This window comes from Ochotona curzoniae, unplaced genomic scaffold (genome assembly GCF_017591425.1).
Source record: "Ochotona curzoniae isolate NIBS_2020 unplaced genomic scaffold, NIBS_Ocur_1.0 contig_2754, whole genome shotgun sequence".
Lineage (NCBI taxonomy): Eukaryota > Metazoa > Chordata > Mammalia > Lagomorpha > Ochotonidae > Ochotona > Ochotona curzoniae.
Window position 1 is genome coordinate 16,851,784 of NW_024465582.1, and position 19,710 is coordinate 16,871,493.

Here is a 19,710-nt window from a genome sequence, read left to right on the forward strand (position 1 = left end):
GGGTGGGTGCTTGGCACAGTTGTGATGCTACTTAGGATGTCTGCTTGCCACACTGGAGTGCCTGGGTCGTGTCCAGCACCTGTGCTTTCAATCCAGCTTCCCGCTAGCTCCCTAGGAGGGTGGCCCGAGTGCTTCACCCTTATCACCCACATGAGAAATCAAGATCAGATTCCTGGCTCCTGGCTTCAGCCTGCCACAGCGTCAGCTGCGGAAGGTATCTGAGGAACAAATTCAGGGGAGAAAGAGCTCATTCAGAAAAAAATTATATTAAAGTATTTTTAAAGTGCACATATATACAAAAGCTATGTTATGACAAGATTGATTTATGCTTTTTAAAATAAAGGACATTTCCACTCTTCTTGGTTACAATAATTGCTAGAACCTTTTGTGGAATGAGAGTTTCACTGCTCAAAATTACTGAACCTGTTACTAAGATTTTCACCCAAAGAAAAATGTTTCAATGTTTAAAAACGAGATAATTTTTTCAATGTACTTTGTCACCATGAATAAAGGCATTAGGGTGTAGTTTAAATATCAGTCACATTAAGAGTTAAATTATTTAGTTTTTAGACACATGCACAGAGAGACAGGCAGACGGAGCTTCTATCTGCGGCTTCATTCCTCCAATGTCCAAAACAGCATGGGCTGGGGGGGGCGGGCCAGAGCCAGGAGCTGTGCACTCGATCTGGATTTGCCAGGTGCGTCAACAGGGACCCAACTGTTGGAAACCCATCTCTGCTGCCTCCAGAGTCTGCAGTAGCAGGCAGCTGGCAACAAGAGCTGGAGCTGTGACTTCTGCCAGACACTGATATGGCATGCAGGCATCCCGAATGTTCCAGTCACCAGGCTAAGCAGCAGCCCCAAGGCACGCAATTGTATTCACTGCTGATTGACTTACTTCTTCCAACTTCTGAGGCGAAGTCAGCTTGCAAAGGGCAACACTGGGACTTTGGAGACTTCCTCCAGTGTCTCCAGCATACTCTAGAAGAAAATAAAAGAGAAAGGAAAAATTAATCACTGAAATAACCATCTACTGAATCTTATATGGTTCAGAGAATATTAACAAGAAACAAGTTATATAACAAATATGCCCCTCACCCAAAAGAAATTTTTTAAAAAATTTTACTTGTACACAAGGTAGAATTAGAGAGGAGAAATATCTTCCACAAAGGCCTAGGTTGCACCAGCTCAAAGCCAGGGGCCAAGAGCTTCTTCCAGGTCTCAGGTGGGCGCAGGGACCCAGTACTTGATTTTCTTCTGCTGACTTCCCATGTGGCAGAGATGGACTGGAAGGGGAGCAGCTGGGACTGCTCCAGTGCTCACATGGGATGCTGGCATTGCAGGTGGAGGCTTTACCTTGCCATACCATGATGCCAGCCCCTCCAAGACTTTTTAATTTAGTTAACTTCAACTACTAGAACGTAGAAAATTAAAGAAAAGGCTAGAGGCACATATACTTTTTATGTGCTGGTTCACTTTCCAGATACCTACAACATCCAGGGCTGGGCTTTGCTAAAGGCAGAAGTCAGGAATTCTATCTACACCTCTCATGTGGATGGCACAGGCTTAAGAACTTGAGCCATCACCTGCTGCCTCCCAGGGTACACATTAGCAGGAAGCCAGAATGGAAAGAGAAGCTGGAGTAGAACCCAAATATTCGCTATGGAATGTGAAGATTCTGGAACAGCATTTTAACTGCTGCCCCAAATGCCACACCTTTTACTAGCATCTTAACTCCTAGACCAAATGCCCTCTCTTGAAAGATAGTGACTATCTTAAGGAAGATGAGCAGGGGAAAGGGTTCATAGAAGTGGTTCACAGAAATTAAGAGAACCATAATATTATGTAAGCAAGGAAAGAAAACCAACAATCGTTTAGAAGAAAAAAGTCAAAAGTTTAAAAATACGTTAGATTGTCCTGCTTTATCAAAACCAAACAATGTAGGGCAGGCTGAGGCACAGCGGACTAAACCTGCATCCCATATTGTATCACCTGGTTTAAGTCCCAGTTGATGTATCTGGGAAGATAGTGGATGATGGTGCAAGGACTTGGCTTCCTGCCACTCACACACGGAAAACCAAATGGTGTTCCCCGACCCTGGTCTGGCCTCAGCTCAGCCTTGGCTCTTGTGAGCAATTAGAGAGAAAATCAGCAGATGCAAGATCTCTCTTTTGTTGCTGACTCCAGTAGATGAAATATTTTAAGAAAGGTTACAAATGAATATGTTCAACATTCATATTTCATACATGCCACATTCTCTAGTTTTCCATTCTGGCTATTGTAAATGAACTACCTTGGCCATTAGACTAGACAAGATTAACTCTGACAATACCATGTAGCAATTTCAAATTAACCAAGTGAACTGACCTTCACAGTCTGATAAGTGCACACCCACTTCCTCCTGTGTAAATGCTTCCACTTCTAACACATCCTCAGTGACACACACACGCTCCTTTTCGGTGTTACGAGAGATGGAAACAATCTCTTCACTGGTTTCTTCTATTTCAGGGGCTTCTGCTTCCATTGGATTTCTACTGATGGAAATGCAACACTGAAAACTGCAACTCACTCTTGGGAGCTACAGGGCTTGCTTTCACTTGACTCATCCTTTTAGATAAAGCTGAAACCTTTTCACACTTACAAACTTTTTCAAACAGACATTTCTAGTACATAGTAGCAGTTCCATAAGAGCTAAGTCCATGAATGCCTAAGCAGTCTCACTTTTACTTACTCAAAATGTTAAGATAACTGACATTTATAATTATCATTTTCACAAAACAATTTTCATGCCGTAAGGACTTTTGTCTTGATGCTCAAGGACATTACGCCTAATACTCCTTTAAAATTACAAATGGGAAATACATACAATAAAGGCATCATTCAGGATGACTCAGTTCCTATTCAAATGACACACAGTAGACCCACAGGCAAGGAAGCTTTACAGTGACAGCTGCTGCACTTCAGAAAGCTCACTTCCTACTTCTCTAGTTCATGCTCATTGCTTTAACTCTCAAGCCCAAACACCATCAAACCAGGTATCTTCTACTGAAAAGCACAGTGTTTATCAGCAACTTACTTGTAGATACTGGAACAAGATTGCTTCTGATTAATTCTTGCCTTAGTTCTATGCGGAGCCGCTGCAGCTGAACAGCCAGCATCTGTTCTGAGCTCCCTCCGAGTACCGAATCCAGTCTGAGACCCAGCAGGATGATTTCCTAGCACCTGCAAAATCATTTACAGTATTTAGTGCTTACTACTGGACCCCTTATTTTTCACCATATTTTAAGACTCCTCATGCTTTGTGCAAACCTTCTGCTGATTGTTTTATTTCTGTATGAAATAATTACATTTGTTCAACTCGACATCCGATGCTAAGACAATTATCAAGTCTTTACTTGCAAAAAGAAAATGACTCCCTAACTATGATTCCACAGAAATCTGTCTTCTAAGTTTTTAAGATATGTTGGCCTGGGTGTTAGGTGTTCCAGGGCCAGCAGCCTCTGTCATCTGAAAGAGCCACCATGCTGGCCAAGCTATCCACCATTCTCATGCCACAGGAATAACATCAGCAAGCAAGAGCACACCATGGGAACATCAGCAAGCCCTACACTGTCCCCTGTATGGGGCGGGCCACTGCATTCTGAGGTGGTGTAGCTCGTTCCTGCACCTGACCCTGAGGCCTCAGTGCCCAAGTAGCTGCTGCAGATGGCTGGCAGAGACAAATCCTGATCCTCAGCCAGGGGCGGCATGGCCACTTTTGATATCATCTCCAAGACCACAGCTTCCTGAACGCCAGTCTCTGGAAAAGGAACACACTGCACCAAGTCCTGCTATTGGGAACTCACTGCCCACCTGGTAAAGACCCAAGCAAGAATGCGCAGAGAACCTATATCTGTGTTACAAGACAGCATTTTCATGTAAGAAAAATGAAGTGAATGAAGCCTGTTTTTTTTAAAAAAAAAAAAAAAGCATCTCGTATGGTAGACTTCACTAATGTTTAAGAATTAAAGGAACTGGGCCCGGTGGCGTGGCCTAATGGCTAAAGTTCTCGCCTTGAACACGCCAGGATCCCATATGGGTGCCGGTTCTAATCCCAGCAGCTCCACTTCCCATCCAGCTCCTGGTTTGTGGCCTGGGAGAGCAGTCAAGGACAGCCCAAAGCTTTGGGACCCTGCACCTGTGTGGGAGACCTAGAAGAAGTTCCTAGATCCTGGCTTCGGATCGGCATAGCATCGGCCATTGCGCTCACTTGGGGAGTGAATCATCAGAGGGAAGATCTTCCTCTCTGTCTCTCCTCCTCTCTGTATATCTGACTTTCCAATAAATAAATAAATCTTTAAAAAAAAAAAAGAATGAAAGGAACCCTTGAAAGAAAAAAGAGGTGGCCCAGCGAGGTGGTGGCCTAGCAGCTAAAGTCCTTGCCTTGTACATGCCAAGATCCCATATGGATGCTGATTCTATTCCCAGCAGCCCCACTTCCCATCCAGCGCCCTGCTTATATCCTGGGAAAGCAGTCGAGAGCGGCCCAAAGCCTTGGGATCCTGCACCCATGTGGGAGACCTGGAACTTGTTCCTGGTTCCTGCTTTGCATCAGCTCAGCTCTGGCTGTTGCGGTCACTTAGGGAGCGAGTCATTGGATGGAAGATCTGACTATTCGTCTCTGTATATCTGATTTTGCGATACAAATAAATTTTTTTAAAGAGGTGATACAAATTACAATGAACATTGCCATTTGCTTCCCACTACCGAGTGATTCTTTAGCAGAAGAATAAAATGAAAAATACAAGGTTTCATTTGTAACTTAACAACTGATGCATATACCTTAATACTGGCACTTCTTGCCTTGTATGTAACAAAATAGGGCTGTTCCAGCAGCCACAGTGAGGTCAGGATGGCGGCTGCAGAGGTCCTTACACGAATCACTGGTCTATACCCACAAGGTGACTGCAGTGTGCCAGGGTCACAGAGCAGTCTCCTGTCAGACCACCTTATCATCCACTCCAGGAGTCGTCCTACACGGCCCAGTGTGTCGCCGAGTGCTGGGGGAAGGTCTTCCCGAGGGCTCATGTCACCCTCCTGAATTGCTCTGAAAACAGATCTCTTGGCTTTGGTGCACGGGGGAGTTCCAGATAGGTCTGATGATCTCAGGATCTGCGGCTTCTCTCGATGATCAGCTTGTACTCTGTAAACTGACTTTTGTTTTAAGCCAAACAATCCATTCCTACCTTCGTTTTCACTGACTTCATTTATACGGTTCTCTAAAAGAGGCCTGATCCCTGGATGAACCGGAACTGAAGATGAAAGTGCCTGCTGTCCCAAGTGGAGGGTGCTTTCCTTGCATAAGGAGGAAGATTTCTCCGAATCCTGACACTCGGGAGAGACGACAAAGCATGAACCAGCTCTGAACACACTCTGGCTCTTGGTCTTGCCCTGGCGTCGTTTCAATGTTGTATGTACATCAAAAAGTAAAGAATTCAGTTCATGTTCTCTAAGCTGTCCAGAAAAGCTGGTGAGCAATGGAATGCCGGGATTCCTGGAATTCTGTAGGTCTCTTTCTAGAACATAACTCAAGAAGAGGTCAAGGAATTTAATATATTCATCATCATCACGTTCAAATTCCCAAACACCTATCACAGGAAGTCCATTTTGTGGTAACTTTCCATGATCTTTCCTTTGAGGGTTTCCTTGTAGGTTCTGATTGCTTCTTTTCTTTTTATCACCAGGCTTGTCAATCAATGTCCAGTCCATAGGATTGGTGGCACTTCTACAACAAAAAGGAAAGAGACAAAATTAAGGACTCTTTAATTACTATCACTAAACTTAGAACTGACATTAAAAATTCTCTCCATTAAGTCACAGATCATTTTTGTGCCTCAATTATCCTTCAAATGAGGAGGCTTGACTAAACAATCTTAAAGTATTTTGAATGGAGGAATATTTTTAAAGCTCAGAAAATGCAGTACAGGATTTGTGTTAAGAGGTTAACATTTGTTCACGGGGCGGTGTTTAGCACTGTGGCTGCACTGCACTGGGAGGCACAGGCCCTAGCTGAGTGCCCGGAGTTCAACCCTGACTTTGCCCCCGATATAGCTTCCTCTGAGCACACAAGGCAGGCAGCAGGCAATGGCTCAAGTACCTGGGTCCCTGTCAACCATGTGGAAGTGAATTCTGGGTTTCTTATTTCTGCCAGGCCCAGCCCTAACTCTAGTGGGGATTTGGAAAACACCAATGGATGAGAAATCTCTCCCTCTTTCTCACCACCTTTTACATAAATACAAAAGGTACTCACAGAAATCTCATTACACAGTAACAAAAGTTTTTTCAGGAGGAACAAAATAGTGCTATAGCACAGCATTTATGAATACAAAGTACAAATTCATAATTAAGAATCACAAGCCATGAATTTCCATCTTAATTTAGGGTTTTGTTTGCTAGTTTTCCTCTTAGGGCCGTCCCTTTCAGGTCTCCTCATCCCAAGTGCGACCAGCAGGACTGCCCTTTTCTGCTGGACCACACAACAGGCGTGGCCTCTCGCAGCGCTTACGAAACCCGTCGGGCAGGTACCTCACTTCAAGCAGTCCTGGGTTCCTTCAATAAGAGAAGGGATGTTACGCACACGGGCTAAAGGCATCACATGTCTCGTCACTGAAAACGTACAATAAGCAAGCGGCACACTATTCCTAGGATAATATTTAAGCATAGTTGCTTTGTGAGGCAAATAATGGCATTTAAAAATGGTTGCTATGATTTAAGCACATATTTACAGTAGATGCGATAATTTTACTCAAGAGGTTAGCTCTAAGTCGTAAGAAAGATAAATTGAAATGGAAATACTAGAATCTTAGAGAAAAATAAGCTTAAATCACAGTAACAGGAGTCTAGACGAGTGAGACTCTTCCAACAATTTATAGACAGGACTGAAAGATAATGTATAATGTACTTCTTTGGAAGTCCTTAAAAATAATATGGCCACCCCGATAATCACACACAATTTAATGACTGGTGAAAGAATGAACAATGAGCCATTCAGTTTGAATTCATGGTTTCAGACAGTAATATGAACTCATATCTCAATTACTTAACACAAACTTCAGATGTGCAGCGTTCACTTGAGTCCTAACACTCTTCAGGGCAGGACAAGTAGTGCTTGTCACGCCTATCACTATACCAAAATCAGGGAGGGCAGGGCTGCTGCAACTAGAAGATTTTGAAAACCCTGAGCTTCCCAGAGAAGCGGACCCTGTTGGGGGGAGTCCCCACTGTACCTCTGAGATAGACACATGCCGCTTCTCCCTTCCACAGGAAACGCTTCCGAGCGCGTCTCTGCAGTGTCGGCCTCGCTGTGAGTCAGGGAACTCGCCAGATCCGTGAGGGTGCTCCTACTGAGGCTGGTCCCCAGGGAGAACCTGTCAAGGCCTCCAGGCTCTTCCGGCTTCTCTTCAGCAGGTTCCCATATATTCATCTCGAACAACCCAATGTTTCTCCGCACGCGTTTTAGGGCTTTCACGCTCACTTTGCGGACAGAATGCATGACGACAGACATCTTCTCCTCGGTCTGGGGACCTGGAAAGCAAAAGAAAAAAAAAACATTGCTTCAACTCAAGGCCGAAGAGGGTACCTCTGCTACGTCCTGGGAAGATGCAACCTATCCAAAAACTAAGGCTTATTTCCACATTCCCACAAGTCGTCTTCTTTGTGTGCTGGAAAAATTATGAGTGGTGTTCTGCAGTAGACCTGCAGAAGCTAACCAGAGTTCAGGCTTCGTTAAAAGAAAAAAATGCCTGGCAGGGGAGCAGTGTGCACAGGCTGGAGTTATCTAACAATTTCAAAAAAATCAGAGATATAATTATTTAAAAATAATTGGCAAGTATTCTTTCTAGTTTCTTTTTCCAGAGTGGAGTGTGATCTTAACAAAAAAATATATGTTTCTTAATACAAGTACTAGCTAAAAGTAAAACAAGATTTTCAAGGATACCTATAGAAAAAATTTTAAGCTTTTTTTAATTTTATACATAGGACATTTTATAGGATGTCAAAAAAGTATTAAAATGAAATCACAAATAAAGTTAATGAATTAATGTGCCATCAGAGGGGCCAGAGCTGTGACATAGCTAGTTAACCCACCACCTAGGACACTGGTACTCCCGATGGACACTAGCTCCACTTCAGGGCCACCTCCCTACTAACAGACAGCCTGGGAAAGTAGCAGAGGACATCCGAGTGCTTAGGTCACCACATCCACATGGAAGAACCAGAAGCAGCTCCAGGTTCCTGGCTTCACTGCGGCCATTTGGGGAGTGAACCAGCAAAATAGGTAATACTATATCCATTTTACAGAAAAAGAAAGGGGGCCCAGAGAGACTGAGCAAGCTGCCCAGGGTCACACATGAAGCCACAGGGCCAGGACATGAAATCAGCTCTGACTTGCAGACAACAGTATCAGTTCTCCACTGAGCCAGGGTCTACTGTCTCACACTCCTATCTGTTGGGAAAGGCAAAAATGCCATGGCATGTAAGGGACAAAATTAAATGTGTTCAAAACTAAAGGAAAATCTTCAGTACCTTGGCTACCTGAGACGTTATAGATAATAAATACCTTTTACAACACAGTGCCGGAGTCGCTGCTGAAGACAATGGTATTTCTCTCTTAAAGGAACTCTTATGTCCTCGGGATTGGGGAAGGCTTTCACAAATACTTCCGCTACCTTCAGAAAAAGAATTTTGAGTTTTATAAACAATATTTTTTTGTTTCCATTCCTCAAATATCTGAGTTCAAATCATAAATACATTCATTACTGCTTTTTCACTATTAGGTCAAAGGTACCCAGCAAGCACAAGCTTGCCAACTGTAGCTCAGAATTCTCATCTGTGAACTTGAATATTCAACTGAAAAATAATGATTAAATGCATTTAGGGTGTAATAAATTCAGTAATTCATACATGTGCATCTCAAAAAATTTCAGGAAAAATGCACATTATGAAAAAAAAATACAGACTTAAGGGCCCAGCATGGTAGCCTAGTGGCTAAAGTCCTCACCTTGCACGCGCCAGGATCCCATATGCATGCCAGTTCTAATCCCAGCAGCCCCGCTTCCCATCCAGCTCCCTGCTTGTGGCCTGGGAAAGCAGTTGAGGACAGCCCAAGGCCTTAGGACCCTGCATTATGTGGGAGACCCTGAAGCTCCTGGCTTTGAATCCGCACAGCTCCAGCCATTGAGGCCTCTTGGGGAATGAATTAGTGGACAAATATCTTTGTCTCTCCTCTTCTCTACATATTTGACTATCCAGTAAAAATAAACTTTTAAATCTTTAAATATGTGTGTATGTATATACATATATATATATATATTTTTTTTTTTTTTTGAGAGAGAGAGAGAGAGAGAGACGCACACAGAGTTAGCACCTGCTGGCTCACTCCCCAGATACCCGTAGTCATAAAATCAATTCAGGTCTCTAGATGGGTGGCAGGTACCCAATCAAATGCATCGTCGCCTACTGCTTCCCAGGATACACAGATTAGCAAGAAGCTAGCTAGAATCTGGAGTGACATGGAGATTCGGTCCCAGGCACTCTGATACCGAACAAGGGCCTGGTTGAAAGATGTCCAAACACGCTCCCACTCCATCAGCTTTTCCAAGTATCCTTGTATATACTATGTGGTCCCCACAGTCATGATTACACGTCCTTCACCACACAGTTATCACTGTGTAGGTTCAGACATTTCAAAAAACTGATAAAACGCAATTAAAAGATGAGTTTACCTTTTAAATTATAAACCCATATGTAATTTTGGAACACATATTTTCCCACATTTTACATATATATCCCTTGTATACACAAGTTCAAAAAATTTTGCAGCAAAATAAAGCCATTCTAAAATTTCATTTCCACAGACCTTCTGAAATCCCTAGTTCGCATGCTTGACAAGGACATTAAAATCTGCTTCCTTAAATTCCAGAAAAGCAACACAGTACTAGTAACTTTAGTCACCATGTTACACATTAGATCCCCAGAACGCGTTCATCCTACAACTGAACGCTGCAAGTGAATCCGCTGACCACTATCTTCCCATTCCCATCCCAAGAGTCCTAGGCAACCACCATTCTCCCATTGGCTCCCATGAGTCTGACTTCTGTGACCTCACGCGTGGAATCTGTCTTCTGAAGCTAGAAAAGATTAAACTAAGTCAAATAAGCCAGACAGAGAAAATCGATATCATTCTTAATTAAAACAGAAATCTGGGTCTGGAGCTGTGGTGCCACAGGTTAAACCGCCTCCTGCTACGGCAGCACCCCTTGTCCGAGTACGGCTGCAGTGTCAGCCTGCAGTCCAGCTCCCTGCTCCCACACCCCCACAGAGGACTCAGGTAAACCTCTTGACTCCTGGCTTTGAGCTGGCCCAGTCTCAGTGGTCGTGGCCATCTGGGAAGTAAACAAGCAGATAGAATATTTCTGTTTCTCCTTTTTTCTGTCATTCTGCCTCTCAAATGAATCACTAAAAATTAAAATATCCTTTAAAATCTGATTACAATCACCTTACCTTTCTGATTGGTGGCAATTCTCCAAGAAGGCTCAAAATTATGTCCTGAATAAGTTCCTCAACATTAAAAAACCGAGAAAAAGGCAGCATTCGGTAAGCCCAATCTACTGCATTGAGGCAGTGCTCAACCATACAAGAATCAAACTCGACTTCCAGGTCCTGAATGAAGATTGAAAAAGAGTCATTCCCCTTCCAGCTTAGAGGGATAAACCATAATGAGCTCAAAAGAAAACTTTGATACAAATAAAACCATTGTGTGGTAATTTCCCAAGTTACATTTGTTCCTTTATTCTTGAGCAGGCAAGTACCTTTTCTCTCTTGATGCTTTCTCTTGCTTTTTGATACTGTCTGCAGCTGTAGGATAACTGATCACGGACGTGCAGCATCCAACACAAAGCGCAGAGCTCCCTGAAGCAACCTGAAGCAGGGGTGCAGATATGAAGGGACACCCAGTTCATACACGAACACCACCACAACTCCACCTCTGCCACAACTTCATTCTTAAAAAGATCTCCACCTCATTGATCATGAAAGAAAAACATACTCATTTTAACATCTTATAGGAAAGTCAAAGATCTTCCAGAATTTTTAATACATTTCATGCATTTCAAAAGCATGAAAATGTTGAAAATGTATCTGTAAAGTAAATAAAATCAATTCTATTATGATTTTACTTGGTTTGTAAATTTGAAGATTTTTGTTTTGTTTTTCTCTTTTGGTTTTGTATGTAACCTGTTTTTTTTTTTTTAATCTAATATATGTTGAATGTCCTTTCAAGGTGCTAATACTTTTAAGTTGATTTTTTAAAAGATTCATTTATCTTTACATGAAAGTCAAGGTTACAAAGAGGGAGAGACAGAGAAAGAGGGATCTTCCATCCACTCCATCACTCCTCAAACCACTGCAACAGTCAGAGCTGAGCTATTTTTTCAAAGTCAGAAGCCAGGAGCTTCCATCAGGTCTCCCAATTGGGTACATGGCACTGGGGACTTAGGCCATCCCCTGCTGCCTTCCCAGACCATAAGCAGAGAGCTGGATCAAAAACGGAACAGGCAAGACTCAAGCCAGTGCCCATGCTGGCCTGCAGGCAGAGGATTCAGCCTCTTACATGACCATGTCAGCCCCAAAAACACTTATTAAAGGGTTTAATATGAGTACAACATTCTGTTGTACAACATGATTTTACTATGCACAATCACATGTCCCCAATCTAACCAGCAAAACAAAATTTCCACTGCTCTGTCAATCTAAAATTTCATTAATATAACAAGTATGAGCAATTAACGCATTATTTTCTCTACTCTTCTGTGGTTAACAAAAACTCTTGCTAGGCAGGGAGAAATACCATCTTCTCAAATTCCTGTCCATTCCATTTTTCTAAATGAGCTCATTTCTACAGTAAGTCTGCAGTTGCAATTTCTAAAGAAGTTACTTTTTTAAGTAGTTTGACATGGAAATTGATCAGAATACAGGCATTCTAAAAATTCCGTAAGTTCCAGGGGACGATCAGGATTACCTTACAGGTATTTTCATACTACAGCCCACCTCCCTCACATCAAATTCTGATAACATTACAACAGTGGAAATGACATCTGAAGTGCTTGATGAACTTTTAGACCATTAACAGAAAACTGACTGACACCAGAAAACACACGCAGTAAATGATGCCCGCAAATAGCCTAATAGTGTACAGGATGGCCCTTGGGCTTTTTGGTTCAGATGCAGGTGAAAATACCCACATCTCACACTCGAGTACCTATGCTGGGTGCCCTGCTCCAGGCTCCTTCTAACTTACGTGGGACATCTGGATCACATTCCCAGCTCCTGGCTAAGGCCCGCATCCAGCCCGAGCCACTGCAGGAATTTAAGAAGTGAACCAGCAGATGACAGTTCTTTCTCTCAAAAAGACATTTCTTCAAAGAAAACACTTTCAAAATAAAATTATATATATATATATATATAATAAATTGTCTTTTTCCCTACAAATTAAAGTATGTTAAGATTTGTCATATTATTTTAAGAAACAGAATAAGGGCCAGTGTTGAAGTACAGCAAGCTAAGTCATTATTTGCAATACCAACATCCCATATTGGAGTGCTAGCTCAAGTTCTGAGTATGCCAACCTCCATAACAGCTTCCTCTTAATGCACCTACAAAGGCAATGTATAAAGGTTCCCTTGGGCCCTTGCTACCCACAAAAGACCAGGATGGAGTTCCTGGAACCTCGCTTCGATACAGTTATTAGCAAGGAACTGAATCAGAGGTGAAGTAGCCAGAACAAAAACCAGCACTCACATGGATGTTATCACTGCAAGCAGAAGCTTCGTTCTCTAACACACAATGCCAGTATCCCAAACACAAGTAAATGTTTTTAAAAATTATTACATGGCCCAGTGTGGTAGCCTAGCGGATAAAGTCCTCGCCTTATACATGCCAGGATCCCATTTAGGCACCGGTTCGTGTCCTGGTGGCCCCGCCTTCCCATCCAGCTCCCTGCCTGTGGTGTGAGAAAGCAGCAGAGGATGACCCAAAGCCTTGGGACCCTGTACCTGCCTGGGAGACCTGAAGAAGCTCCTGGCTCTTGGCTTTGGATCAGCTCAGCTCTGGCCATTACAGCCACTTAGGGAGTGGGTCAGCAGATGGAAGATTTTCCTGTCTCTCATTTTCTGTAAATTTGCCTTTCCAATAAAAATAAATATTGAAAAAAAATGTTTATTACTGAAAAACTTCACACATTCTATAAACTTTTTGTACAAAACTAAACTTTTATTTTAGTCTGAGGATATTTCAAGTTCCTTAATACCTCCACAGCTGTTAGAATAAATTACTTATTAGTAAAAACAAAAGTTCACAAAAAACCTATTGCCTTTGTTGCAACGCAAAGAAACTTTCACATAAAAAAAATTATAGATCGTTATCTGTAGTTGAACCAAATAAATCAGAGATTCATTTGAGACAAACCTATTGCTGTGATGGAAACTGCATCAAGCTTGCGGTCTCCAGTCGCGCCCGGTCTAAAGAATGCTATGCCTCCTTTACAGTAATTGAGTAAAGACTCAGGGAAAGGACCCAATGCAGGAAGGGATCCTTTCATTCGAATCTGGAAGTAAACAGCAATACAATATGTGGACTGTCAGTCATGTAAACCATTTTCCAAGGGAAGTACAAAGAACAAGGCAGGTGAGAGGAACCACACAGAACAACAACAACAACAACAAAAATACAGTTCCTGTAAGCCCTAGGAACACACACTGAGGCTAGTTGTCCTTGCAGAAACTTAGTTCACAAACCTAATACAAAGCATTAGATTATATCTCAAGAGAGAAAAAGGCAGGATCATTAACACTCTGTCGCTAACCATTTTTCCTCTACTATTGACTCTTAGGCTATCTGCCCTTGGCTTTTCCCACAGGCATAATAAAGAAAATTTTAAAATTTAAGTATCTAAATCTTATCCAACACAGACCTATGTGTGATACCTAAAAACAAGTTTTAAAGCCTTAAGTCTACAGATGCAAACTTTTTAAAGATTTATTTATTTTTATTACAAAGTCAGATATACACAGAGGAGGAGAGACAGAGAGGAGGATCTTCCATCCGATGATTCACTCTTCAAGTGAGCGCAATGGCCGGTGCTGCACCGATCCGAAGCCATGAACCAGGAACTTCTTCCAGGCATCCCACACGGGTGCAGGGTCCCAAGGCTTTGGGCTGTCCTTGACTGCTTTCCCAGGCAACAAGCCGGGAGCTGGATGGGAAGTGGAGCTGGTGGGATTAGAACCGGCGCCCATATGGGATCCCGGTGCTTTCAAAGTGAGGACTTTAGCCATTAGGCCACGCCGATGGGCCCTACAGATGCAAACTTTTAAAAAGTAATGACAGGGCCCAGTATCTCATCTGGGCACCAGTTCTAGTTCAAGATGCTCCACTTCCCATCCAGCTCCCTGTTCGTGGCCTGAAAAAGCAGTCGAGGATGGCACAAAGCCTAAGGACCCTGCACCTGAGAGAGAGGTCTGGAAGAAGCTCCTGGCTCCTGGCTTTGGATGGGCTCAGCTCTGACCCTTGTAGCCACTTGGGGAGTGAGCCTACAAACAGACGATGTTTCTGTCTCTCCTTTCGGTAAAGTTGCCTTTCCATTAAAAATAAATCTAAAACAAAAACCAAAAAAAGAAAAGAAAAGGTGCAGCCGTTTTACAACACACGTTTCCATGAACACTTCCAGGACCCTCGTACCCAAACAGCTCAGTTGTCCAGTGTGGTCCCTAAGTGACCCAGACGCTTCCATACCTTCTGCATGACTTTTCGTGCCCATCTCAACTGCAAGATATACCACTGCGCCACAGGAACGGAACACCGAGCGGCTCGGAAAAGCAGGAGAACACGCTGGAGGATTCCAGACACCTTTTGGCGATTGTCTTTTTCGGCTTTTAGAGGAAGATCATCACCATCTTCCTAAGGAAAACGAAATCATTTCAGTTTTGGTAATTCAGAAGACATGAAGTTCTAAAGTGAAAACACAGCCAGGTTAATGATGCTTAGGGCTTCTCAGATGAGAGCGTTCCTAGAGACGGCTGAAGCAATGCAGAGGCACGGGCTCTGAGATCTCACCTATGCCGAGCGTTCTCTCTCCCTTCAAGCAATGCCAAGGCCTAAGCTAACCTCAGTCACATGTCTGCAGCTCCAACAGCCACACCCAAGCACTCCTGTCCCCACGGATGCAGGCTGAGAGTTCCCGCCAAGGAGAACGTGCCTTCCCTTCCTAGCACGGGACGCCCGGCTCCCAGCTTCGTCTGGTCCAGCCCTGACTGCCGTGGCCGTTTGGGAAGTGAATCAGCACGTGCAAGTGTCTGCTTCTCTCTCCTCCTGCCACTATCTGTGTCACTCTGCCTTTCAAATATATAAACTAATTAAAAATTGAATTGAAGTGTTGTGTAATATCACCTTCGGTATATGCATAAAAAGGGATATAGCAGTTAAGTAAATTTCAACTATTTGTCTTAGGACCCACATCCAAGGCATTTCATTATGCTTATACAATCATTCTAAAGTCTAAAAACTTTCAAATCAGGAAAGACTGCTGGGCCCAAGCACTATAGAAAAGAGTTATTCAACTTTTACTACTATCAACTGCATTATATAGAGAAGGAAACTTGCACAGTATTTTAGTATACTATCAGACAATATACAAGTTTCTCATTTAAAGAAATAGACAATCCACTTCAGATGAATCACAGGAATACACTGCACTTACTTCGCTAAGAATAGCTGGCTGGGGACAATACAACGGCGGAGCAGGGAGGTACAAGCCCACTGGCACCAAGCCCCAGAGCCTCCTACTGAAGTCCTTGGCGGAGTGCATCAGAAGCTGCAGTGCCTCCGAGAGGACGTCCGCATCCGCCATGACCGACGCTTTCAGCACTTCCTGGACTGAACCCAACAGCACGTTTGCATCTTCCTCCTCAATGGGATCTACCAAGCACAAAATCTGGTTAGAACGTCTGTTTGATCTTTCATGTTGGAGAATAAAATTTCAAATCTGAGAAAGTCGATTGACAAGAATGAACAAATGTATTGGCCAACATGCTACTTTAAACTTAGAGAAAATCAGCACATGCAACTGTTTTCCCCCAAAATTATGTAAGACATAATAACGATGCACTAAAAATATTCTTGGCATATGACACTGTCAAAAATACTAAAAATTAATAGAGAAAAGAATGCCAAGAATTACTTCAAAACAGACAGTATTTGTAAACCATGGGATAGTAATTTTTTTTCCTTTTCTCTTCTTTACATCTTGTATTTGAATATCAGAGACAGAAAAAGAGCACTTTATCTTCTAGCTCACCACTCAGATACCTACAATGGCCAGGACCGGGTCAAACCAGAGCTAGCACTGGGAGATTGATCTAGGCCTTTCACATGGATGGCCCCAATGTCTGCATGAGTAGGAGGCAGAGGAAGAGGTACACAGGGAACCAGAAGCACGAGCTGGCAGCAAACCCGGGCACTGCAACATGCAATACAGGCATCACAGCCCCTGCAGGCTAAAGCCCCATCCCTTCTTTATCTTTAGTCTATCACAGTTGCATGCTGATAAATGTTAGTAAGATCTACTTAGGAAGTTCAAAAATACAAACATACAAAATGACCCTACGTAAGATATGACTTCAGCCACATAATATCTGTATACAGACAGAATGCAAGGAAATGGAGGGGGCAGAACTTCATCAATGAGTGAGACTTGCAACTGTAGATTTCTCAAAGTTCCTCAGGTCAAGGGCAAAGACAAGGCTCAAACCCAGCCCAATGCCCAGGCTCAGGTTGTGTTTGTAGCACAGTTCCAGTTTGGCCTCCTTCCAAAGGTGCCCAGCCCCTCAGGAAGGCTCTGTAGTGACAGCCTTTGCTGGCCACTGTGCAGACACAAAAACTGGTGTGATCCCTAGGGTACTGTGCTGTCTATACAAATAAACCTGAGATGGGGGGAAAAGTATGGAAAAATCAGAAAGTCATTCAGTCATTAATGCTCCTATATAGAGCCATCAAAAATTTTGGTTAATCCCAGAATGAAGTATAAATATCATACTTTTGTGTTTGGTAAAGTTATTTCAAAGTGTTAGTATACTTATAGATGCTAGCAAGCTTTAAAAAAAAATTACAGGGTTTATTGTAACCTGATACAATTATCACACCTTATGCACATAACACACCTGTAAATTGTTTACATTTTGAACGGATTTCAGTTTTTGCTTCCACAGAGGCTGGCTGACCCAAAAAACCCTTCAGTTTTTCCTGGAAAACCTGTGCTGGAGTCATACTTAATGGGAGATTCAGACCCTTTTTTCTAGACCTAAAATGACATTATATTAAGAAAAATGAATCCAAATTTTAAAAAATTAAAGATTTCATATAAGAACTAATCATGAAAGTTTACAAAACAATGGAATTTGTCCTCATATTCTGAAAATAAAAATTTGAGTAAACACTGTATAGCTTGCCACAATTACGACTTTAAACACCTTCCCACTCATCTTATTCTCTATTACTCTGCCTTTCAACTAAATAAATATGGTGAACTGAAAAATACGTAAGAGATAACAGTACCAGAATAAATCAAAACATTAAAATTAGAAATAAGTTTAATTTGCTTAAAACTCAAATCCTATTTTGGGATAAACACTCCATACTGACTCTAAGATCTTAAAGGTCATTGTTAACATAAAAATGAGTTAAATTAGCCACTAAACTAGCACAGTAAAACTAATGAAGCTATTGAAAATTAAACTTTGGATCTAACGAGCCACATTTCAAGGGCTCAGAAGTATCCTATACCAATGGCTACCACACTGGACAGCAAACAAACATTGTTTCTATCAGTAAACAAAGTTCTGTTGGACAAACTAAACCAAAGGATTCCATTTAGCATTTAAATGCTAGCAATAAGAGATGTAAGACGTCTTTCAATGAACATTTTTATATTGCATTTTAACTTTTACTGCCCTAAAAATACGTACCTTGTGAAATTGCTATCATGTTTACAGAACAACTGGAAAGCCACACCGATCGAAACAGATGTCTTCCAATCTCCAAGTTTATGTGCCAACCACACAGCCTCAGGAACCAGGCCACCAATAAACAGTAATTCCAGGGCGTATTCAACAGTCCACACACTGGAGAGATTCTGAGTTCTAACAGCAGCGGCCACCTTAGAGTGTTGCAGAGGTATAAGTCGCAGGGACTGCTCTGTGAGCAAAGATTAACGTGGATATTTGTAATTACAAACTCGTGCATCCAAAAGCATAACTCCCTACATAGGTATGTTTATCCCTTGAATTGAGAGTTCTTATAGAAAGCCACAGCAAGGTAATTACTCACAAAATGGGCTGAAATAACACCAAACGAGTGTGGCAACAGTTTTGTTTTTTGTTTTTGGTTTTAAGTTTTATTTGACAGGTACATTTAGAGAGAGAAGCAGAGAGACCGAAGATGGGGAGTGGGGGTGGTTGCAGTCTTCCATCTGCTGGTTTATTCCCAAATGGCTGCACTGGTCAGAATTGGCCTAGTCCAGAGTTGGCTTGGTCCAAAGCAAGCCAGGTCTCCTACTTGGATGCAGGGCAAAGCACTTGAGCCCTCCACTGCATTTCCTAGGCTGTAAGCAGGAAACTAAATAGGACCGGAGCAGTCAGGACTAGAACCAGAGACCATAAGGAATGCCCGAGTCATAGGTGGAACATCTCCCTCTTTCAGATCTCCCACGTGGGTGCAGGGAACCAAGGACTTGAGCCATCCTGTGCTGCTTTCCCAGGCCACAAGCAGGGAGCTGGATGGCAAGTGGAGCAGCCAGGACACAAACTGGTACCCAAATGGGATGCAGGCAAAGAACAAATCATTGAGCCCTCATGCCAGCCCCTCCCTGTCTGTTTCTGACTTTTTCCAAATAAAGAAATAAGTCTTTAAAAGGAAAACGCAAACAAATTCATGTGCAATAGAATAAAATTTGGGTTAAGCTACCATACAACCCATATTGGCACTAGTTTGTGTCCCAATTCTGCTTCAGGTCCTGCTAATGCACCTGGGAAAGCAGTACAAGATGGTTGAGGGTTGGGGGCTCCTACAATCCATGTGGGACACACAGAGTTTTGAGCTCCTGGCTCTGGCTTATTTCAATCCCAGGTCTTGTGGCCACTTGGGCACTGAACCAGCAGATGGGATACCTGCCCCTCTATATTTAGACAAATAACAACAAAAAAAAAACCTTACAAAAAATAACATATCAAAGCCATTACCACTTACACTCCATTCAGAATTGGTCACTGAGCCATCTCTAATATGTCAGGCATGATCCTAGCACAGAACTATTTCCATAGAATAATTACAATAAGATATTAATTATGATATGTATTACACATAAATAGTTATATGTAGCTTCTCCATGGGTACCTGAGGATTGACATCATTAATGATCCAGTAACCTTGCAGACCAGAAGGTCATGATCACCTGATCGCTTCAGAGAGAACAGGTGTCACTGGTGCCCCCAACCTTCGGAAGGCAACACACAATGCCTCAGTTAGAAATCTGGGTGAGGGAGGGGAAGAGTCAAAACAGAATCCATTTTGTTGACGGCAGAAGAGGCAAGGGACTTTGGCATGATTTACAAATCCTTGGACTAT

General features: G+C 42.6%; 1 protein-coding gene across 1 annotated transcript in view; it reads right to left on the minus strand.

The window, feature by feature from the left end:
• CPLANE1 (ciliogenesis and planar polarity effector 1) overlaps positions 1-19,710 on the minus strand; it is an 88,252-nt gene that overhangs the window by 44,831 nt on the left and 23,711 nt on the right. The window contains exons 17-29 of the mRNA XM_040977331.1: positions 18,054-18,282; positions 17,250-17,389; positions 15,791-16,008; positions 14,827-14,991; positions 13,501-13,639; positions 10,848-10,957; positions 10,540-10,698; positions 8,597-8,705; positions 7,266-7,563; positions 4,822-5,764; positions 3,077-3,222; positions 2,368-2,534; positions 899-981 (exon numbers count right to left, since the gene is read on the minus strand). Coding sequence (XP_040833265.1) covers positions 899-981; positions 2,368-2,534; positions 3,077-3,222; positions 4,822-5,764; positions 7,266-7,563; positions 8,597-8,705; positions 10,540-10,698; positions 10,848-10,957; positions 13,501-13,639; positions 14,827-14,991; positions 15,791-16,008; positions 17,250-17,389; positions 18,054-18,282 — 2,906 coding nt within the window. The remainder of the gene's footprint in view (positions 1-898; positions 982-2,367; positions 2,535-3,076; positions 3,223-4,821; positions 5,765-7,265; positions 7,564-8,596; positions 8,706-10,539; positions 10,699-10,847; positions 10,958-13,500; positions 13,640-14,826; positions 14,992-15,790; positions 16,009-17,249; positions 17,390-18,053; positions 18,283-19,710) is intronic.